This window comes from Tauraco erythrolophus, chromosome 2 (assembly GCF_009769465.1).
Source record: "Tauraco erythrolophus isolate bTauEry1 chromosome 2, bTauEry1.pri, whole genome shotgun sequence".
NCBI classification, from domain to species: Eukaryota; Metazoa; Chordata; class Aves; order Musophagiformes; family Musophagidae; genus Tauraco; species Tauraco erythrolophus.
Window position 1 is genome coordinate 49,123,290 of NC_141466.1, and position 8,020 is coordinate 49,131,309.

At 47.5% G+C, this 8,020-nt stretch overlaps 1 protein-coding gene across 1 annotated transcript; it reads right to left on the reverse strand.

Moving 5' to 3' along the window:
- Window positions 1–1,240: 1,240 nt before the first annotated feature.
- KBTBD11 (kelch repeat and BTB domain containing 11) lies at window positions 1,241–3,010 on the reverse strand. Its single transcript, XM_086608340.1, has one exon. The coding sequence runs from the start codon at window positions 3,008–3,010 to the stop codon at window positions 1,241–1,243; it is 1,770 nt and encodes a 589-aa protein (XP_086464466.1).
- Between the last annotated feature and the right edge of the window lie 5,010 nt (window positions 3,011–8,020).

Here is an 8,020-nt window from a genome sequence, read left to right on the forward strand (position 1 = left end):
ACGCCATCAGCACGCGCTGCAATTAACAAGGACTTACTGATTACAGCAATCGTTAGATTGAAATAAATAAAAACAGTCTCTCAATCAAAAGATAGGGAAACAACATCATGCTAGTGCACAATACAATCAACGTGTGTAGCGCGTTCCTGTTTTCCACATCTTCCTTTGACGGTCTTGCACTAAGTTCGAAAAGCCTCTTGCCACAGGATACTGAACATACAGTGAAAAATTTAAGCTGTCTGCAGTCAGTTTCAAAGAATTTACATTTGGTTTAAGTTAATTTTCCTCAACCTGCAGTTAATTAAAGAGCAGCTGAAGTACAAAACATTTCCCCCAACTCTATGGCATACATGGTCACGTAAATCGGTTGCAGTCTGAACAGCTTCAGTTCATTTTTGTTATAATTTAAAATCTCTGATTAAAAAAAGGTAATAAAACAATGTCTTCTTATACGGAAACTATTGCCTTTTTCCAATAAAGAACATATCAACATTTCATATCTGCTATAATATGCCGCGTTTTAAAAAGGTAACTTGCCTTTTTTTTTTTTTTTTAATTGCAAATATGAACATGTGGCACACATTTGTGTTGCCTAAAACTTTAAGTCTGGTATCTGTCAAATCATTTGCGGTTGAAATTCCTGGGACCACACAGTGCCATGTCTTCCTGAAACCATCTATTGCACCAGAAATGAAAGGCTGTGATGGAGATGATCTTCCTATACTTTTCTAACACAGGAAAGAGTTGGTTTAACCTAAAACCAAATGCAGCTAAGCTACGTTGCCAGCAGTGTTTATCCCTCAGTATCATCCTGGAGAGAAAGAAAACAAATGACAGAACAGGCTCCAGCCCAGATTGCAACTACGTGTAAACACACAACCAACACTAACGTCCCATTACGACACACTTGTCAGGAATTTTTTAGAAATCCAAGTGTAAAAAAGTTTTTCTCAGATTGGGAATTGGCACTAAAGTAATCCAGAGAAAACCCTTCATAGCAGCTTCTCCTTTCATGTGCTCAGCTTTTCACATAAAGCACAGCAAACCCGAGAAGGGTTACCACTGAGCTACAACCAAGTGGCTCCAGCTCAACATTTGGGAGCGGAGAGGAGGAAAGGAGAAGCCCTTCTCTCTGCAGACACGCCAGAGAAGATCCTCTCTGTGTAGCAGGAGGAGTCTGTGGGTCCCCAACAGCTGCAACCCAGCTCCCTGCTCGGGAGGCCAGAGCCAGGCTGGCCACTCACAGTGGGAGGGAGCCCTCCTGGTCCCCTACTTTGTCCAGCCTCTCAGGCAGGGTGAGCACGAAGGGCAGGAGGACACCCTTGGCATCCAAGGGAGCTTTAAGAAGCTCCTTGTCGAAGGTGCCCTTGAGTCCACCATCCGCTTCCACCTCGCCATCCTGGGCTAGGCTGAAGCGGAGGGTGCCGGTCCGGTTGACGCAGTAGATGGTGTTGCCCAAGGGGGCACAGCGGAAGGGCTGGATGGGGCCGCCACTGGGCCGCAGGCTGGCACACTGGCTCCAGCGCTTGGCCACCGTGTTGTACCGGAACACTTCAACACCACCGCCGGTCCCACCACCTGGGCCCTGCTCGCCACCGCGGCCGCTGCTCACGTCGAAGCGGTAGATGAAGCTCTTGAAGGCCACCATGTCAGCAGAGCGCCGGCGGCTGCTGTTGTATGGGCACTCCTGCCACTCGTCACGCTTGGGGTCATACTTGAGCAGGCGGTAGAAGAGGGAGCCTCCTGACACATAGATCTCCCCGTTGCAAGTGGTGGCCTCATGAGCCACAGCGAAGGCACCCTTGGGCAGGGGTGCCACAGCGCTCCAGCGGTCAGCCCGTGGGTCGTACCTCTCCACGGTGAAGAGGCACTCGCCCCCCACAGCATAGAGGTAACCGTCCAGAGCCAGGAGCTTGAGCTGTGAGCGGGGCTGAGCCAGTGGCCGCACCTGGCTCCAGGTGTCAGTGAGGGGGTTGTAGCAGAAGACCTTGTCGGAAAGACGGGCCCGGGGCTCGCTGCCCGCTGGCCCCGCCGCGATGCCCCCTGCTAGGAAGAGGTAGTTGTGGAGGACGCACATGGCACAGCCCTTGGCATTGGCCTCCTCAGGCAGGCGCGTCAGCACCCTCCACTCGCCGCTGGCCTCCTGGTAGCAGTGGATGAGGGAGCCGCTCTCCTCCAGCGACACCACAGAGGAGGGGCTCTGCGGCCGGCTGCTCTCACGGCTCTGTGGCCGGCTGCCGCCACCCAACCGCTCGAAGGCATCGCTGACCTCGGCCACCAGCAAGCAAGGCCGGCCCGCCTCCATGCGCCGCTGCAAAATGAGGTCCCGCTCAGTGCCGCTGAGGCGGCCGTAGACGCCGGGCTCTCGCAGCACCTCCAGGTAGTGGTCGCTCATGAAGCGGTAGGCGGCCTCCCGCAGCTCTGCCAGCCGCTGCTTCTTGGCCAGGCAGAGAAGCTGGTAGCAGTTGTCGAGGCGCAGCTGGGCGCGCATGGCCTCGGCAGCACAGTGCAGGGCACAAGGCATCTGGAGGACACGGGCGCCGCTCACCACCTCGGCCAGGTTGTCATGCCGCACCTCGCCCATGCGGGCCGTGTACACGTAGTCGATGAGGAGCCGCAGGGCCCCGTAGCTCACCCCCTTCACCCGCAGGACATCTCGCGAGGCGCGGGCACGAAAGTAGTCACTCTTGGCCGCCAGCACCGACTTGTGCGCTCGGATGCGACGCCCCGACACCTCGATCACCAGGTCAGGCTCCTCCGCCGGCCGCTCCCGCGTCACCACCGCCTCCTCTTCCTCCTCCTCCGGCTGGCAGGCGGCATTGTTGATCTCCCACTGGTTCTCCACCACCCGGCCGCCGGCGGCGGGCGGCTGCGGCTCGGCAGCCGTGGCGCTGAAGCAGAGGGAGGAGCTGAAACCGCAGGGCGCGGCCGGGGTGGGCGGGGGTGGCGGCGGCGGGCCGCCGGGCCCGGCCCCGCTCTCCTCCTCCTCCGGCGCTCCGCTGCCCTCCATGGAGCCGCGCTAGCTGCGCTGGTGCCGCGCCGCGCCCGTGCGGAGGGCCCTGGGCCGCAGCGGGACGGCCATCACCTGCGGAGGAGACAGGAGAGCGCTCAGCTTCCCGCGGCCGGGCCCCGCTCCCACTTCCCGGCTTCCCCCCCACCTTCTGCTGCTTAATATTCAGAGCCGCCGTTCTCGCAGGCGGGGCTGTCTGTGGTTTCCGGGGCTAAACCCGCGCTTCTCCTTTCCCTGGACCATCCGTCCCGCAGCTCTGCCGCCTCCCGCAGCCCCGGTGCTAAGGGCACTAGCTTACCTCCCGAGAACCTGACCTCTTTCTGGTGGGCACCTCAACAGTCTGAAAAGCAATTCTGGCTTTCCCGTCGCTTTGCAAAAATTTTAAGCAGTTTGCGTGAGCAGCGTTCTCTCATGACAACTGGTCCCTGCGCTGTGCTGGGCAATGAGGAAAAACGCCCTTTCGGGGCAGGTACTTAGCAGCACTATCATCCTTTATTCACCTTGTGCAACTATTTCAGTGGAAGGACGTGGCTGCAATCTGTTCTGGAAGGAGATTCCCCACTAGCCAAGTGTGCCTTTACGTGACCTTCACAAAGGTTTCTTCATCTCACTGCTCGTCACATGCGTTCCCCCTGTTTAAAAGAAAGTGTAAAAAGTTGATCAGTTTGAAAATGGATATATTCTCAGTTCACTCAGAAGTCTGGGACTCTTAGAGTTATGTTTCCTTTAATAGGGTATCTATAGCATCCTAAAGTAACCAGAAGTATGCTAACAGATTCTAATTGTTCACAAAACACATCAAAGGATTTTTTTTCTGTTGTTATGACAAAAGCAATCTGACATGTACGTAACAGTATACGTAGCTGTAATAAACTAGTGAGATGTGAATCAGACTTCATAGGGACTGGTTCATGCCTGAAAGATTTATGGCTTCTGTTAATAAAATGTAGAAGGGAGGAAAAATCACAATAGATAATTAGAACATGAAGTTTCTTCTGGGAAAATGGCAGGCTACAGGGCACGGCTCTAAGTAGGTTAGTCCCTGTCCGCACAATCACCACCCAGCTGAATCTTCATTTCACAAATGTAGCTTTTAGAATTTAACAAAGTGCTGTTTGCTTGCCTCATGTTTGTTTATGAATTTCCCAGGCTCAGTTTAAGTTCTGATGAATGATGCATGAAAATCGTCCAAATGTACTTAATTTCATTTAATAAGTATCTGCAGCTCTGATTCTATTTTTAAGGAGGTTATTAATTTCCATTAAAATCCCTGTTGGCAGGTTTTTCAGTCCTCAAGGAACACTCATTTCTATGTATAATATGCCTTGTGACTTCCTGTCAGCAGAGATGATTTATTTACCCTACTAAATTAATACTGGGAAAATGTAACTTTTTGGTTATTTTTTTAAAATGAAAGCATAATTGGTACGTGGCATTGTCTAGAAACTCCTTACACAGACATGAAACCCAGAAGCCCCTACTTGCGCAAGCAAACTTCACTGAAGTGATAGCATCAGTCTTCTTTTGTGGTTTTGTATTTTGTGCACTTGCCCTGTGAAGGACTTTCTGCTACATTTGATCACATTCACTTAGATGATAAATCAATACTGAGGTTTGATTTCTGGATATCTGAGCCTTTGAGACCACAACAAGGTTTCAACAGCATTTGAAAACTCCTTACTAGAATGAATAGATTTCATAAACTTCGTATTTCTCAGCTAGGTGTTTAAAAATCTGGCACTTAGGAACTTTCTGTGATATTTTAGGAACTTTAGATGGCCTCAGTGGCAAATTTCCTGAGGTCCAGAGCCAAACTCAGTAGGTTGGGCTTGACTAACCTTTCTGCAGTTTTAACTAGGTGGGGAGAAATGCAGTGGTCTGTGTGCACACTCGGTGTGTCTGTGGAAGATATATTGATTCATGAATAACTTAAACTGGGAAGCATCCCTGTCAATATGATATTTTTTTTCAGCAAGTTGTCACAGTACTGAATTCACTATGGAACCATTCTGATTTATAATGCTGTAGACACTGAGAGCAACCTACTTTCTGCACCAGGCCTTCCAGAGCCCTGATGATCAGCTTTGTTCAAGAGCAGCTACTGTAACCGACACTGACAAAATTACAAAGGTCAAATGGAGACGGTCAGAAAAACACCTGGAATGTCAAGCTCTGATGTACTGTTATATTAAGAAAATTGCCACCGGTATATCGTTTGTAACATAAGTGAGTAATTGAAACATTTTGTGTCAACTCTGCTCTTTCTTAGGCCGAGTGCCCTGTTACTCAAGCCTTATCTTGCTATAGTTATGGATAGCTTGGTCTTCTCAATCATGAACATTCCAAGGGTGCTAATAATAACTTTCCCTCATTGCTCTCAATAGTATGATCTTTCCTGGATCCAGACACACCTCACTTCTGAGACCACTTCTCCTAACTTCTCTTACTTATGCTCCTCCTCTACAAGAAGGAATGAGCAGCTTCAGATAGTTTCAAGCTCTCAGTCTACTGCTTGATTTTGCAAATGAAACTATAAAGGAAGAATGAAAGGGAATGCTACCAAAAATAAAAAGTGTGGGTGACTAAATGTGAAAAGTCAAAAACAGTTACTGTAATACCAGTAATATCTCTGTATGGTGAAATCTATTTCCTGCCTCATGTCTCGAAGGAAAATCACCAATGAGAATATTCAAAGTTGTTAAAAACAGCATACGGAAAAAGTGTTCAACTTTTCGGCTAATGAATATAAAAAGGGTGAGGTCCTCCTCAAGCACAGTAAGCACACCTTTTCCCATATTCAGATATCTGCTTGGCTTAGAAGTTTGACTTGACACTGAAATGTTATTGAGAAAGAAGCTGCCACACATCATAGTCCTACGAAACAACCATGTTAAAATCCTTGTGGGGAATCACAAGGAGGAAGGACTGATGCTACGGCTTGCTAATTCCAAGTAGCAGAATTCTGAAGAAAATTGTCTTCTGGCATATTTATAGCTAACTACCAAGAATATGTTGAAATTCATGCTGAGAATGAGGAGGACTTGAATCTAAGTATCACATGCAATTTAGGCACCAAGGCACTCTCCAGGGAAGCTGAAGACTTAGAAAGCCTAAAAGAGGGTTTAGAGGACTCTGTCAATGACAGAGCAATGACTGCTCCAGCAATCTCAGCACCTTTGCTAGCTGAAAACAAAGTATAGGAATTGCACAAAGATGAAGGAAAAAACAATTCAGAGAAGTTGTGGAACATTCCCATTATTGAGCAACATGACCGATGCGAGTTAAAAGGTCACCGATTTAGTATAAAACAGGAAGAAGCTGAAAGGGGCTGATGGAACTGCAATACTGAACTAACTCCTTCATTCTTTTCTTATCTACAGTGATCAAAGAGTTGTGTTGCTATTTTAGTGACACAGATCATTTAAAAATTACACAATTGCAGAAGATACTTGATAGCTGTGCTGATTCAAAAGGATCTGAGCTCCTAGCGATCTTGTTTGGCTTAAAACTAACTTGGGTTTAGCATGTTTTTCAAAACTCGCAAACAGGATAGGTACTGGAAAAGGAAGCAAACTGTTTAGAGTACATGGCACCTGTGGACTGATATCACCTTTGATACTGGGGACTTTTAAGGCAGAAGCTGAATTACTTGGACTGAAACTGTTTTCATTATCATGGGTTTGGTCTAGGGATGATGTAATGTTAATGGACAGAGGAACTGCCAACAATCATGAACTGCATTTACAGACTTGGCAATGACACACTTACCATATCCTGGATGTGTGCCCCCAGCCTCAGATGCTGTGAGACATTGCTCAATAACAGCACAGATAAGACGGCGTAGCTTTTTCTGACAGAGGAACTGTAGTGAGGAGCTGCAGGTAAAGTTTCCTGGCACTGTATTCATTTGGCAGTTCTTCTGATAAAATCCAACTAAATGCTTGTTTTTCATTGTTCTCTCTCTGTTTTTTTTTTTTGTGCAGTGCCAACAACCTTTGACCCAAACCCTGTCCTCCAGCAAGACCTACTTTCTCTGGAGAATATGCACGTGGGAGGAACTGGGTTACTGCTCTCCAGTTCACAAATGGAAACTGCTCTGCCTCAGTCCGAAGGTAAATAACAGCAGTGCTTTCCCTATCATAAGCAACTCTAATTTACATAAGCAGGCTATCCTCCCCAAGAGACACCACACCAGCTCAGAGCTGACAGAATGCCGTTCTGCTCCACCTTAGTCCAGGAAATGCTTTTTTAAGAACTTGTACTGCCAAATTTTACCCCAGCAGAGAATTCCCTCAGGACAGGGGCGTCATCTGATTGAGATCATTAAGAGTCCAAAGAGGCATGATCATCAAAAGAGAGAAAACATCCCTTGTGTTTATTTTAAAAACTAAAAAGATGACTGTTAAAAGTAGAACTGGCCAGTACTATCATGCAGAGTGAAGACATCCAGCTCAGCCCGGGAGAAGGCAAAATCTTCTGGAGGGCAGAGTCAAGTGTAGAGAGGTTTGCATATTTATAAAAATGGTCTGTTACACTCCTGCTTATTCAGCAGATCTGTGAAATTTGGGTTAAAAAAATGGTCTCTTCCTAGCTGGGAAAAACACCTGGAGCATAAATAGAGATGCCACTTCTCTGAAAGGGCTTGCAGCACTTGAAATCTTGCATCTTATTACAGGTTTAAACTCTAGATCTTAACCATTTGATTAACCTCCTGCTTGTAAGAAAAAAAAAATTATCTTTCAATGGCCCACCTCAAGAAAAATTGCAGGGAGAATAAATTTTTTCTTTCCCTTTTTTAAAATCAGGAGTGCTCAAAATTTGGGTTACAATACAATCCCAGTGTCTTACCCTGCCTCCTGGATGTATGTCTTTTGTAGTATTGCATCCACACTCGAGCTGCCTATGCAGCTTCCTTGTGACCTCTCAAGGTGCTGTAATTTTCTCACAGCAAGTAACGGAGACATGAATGTTTTCATCTCATAACTGCAACATTTTCATACAACCATAAAG

What these genes read in the sequence shown, in the direction of transcription:
- KBTBD11 (XM_086608340.1), bottom strand. Translation starts at nt 3,010, where the DNA reads ATGGAGGGCAGCGGAGCGCCGGAGGAGGAGGAGAGCGGGGCCGGGCCC.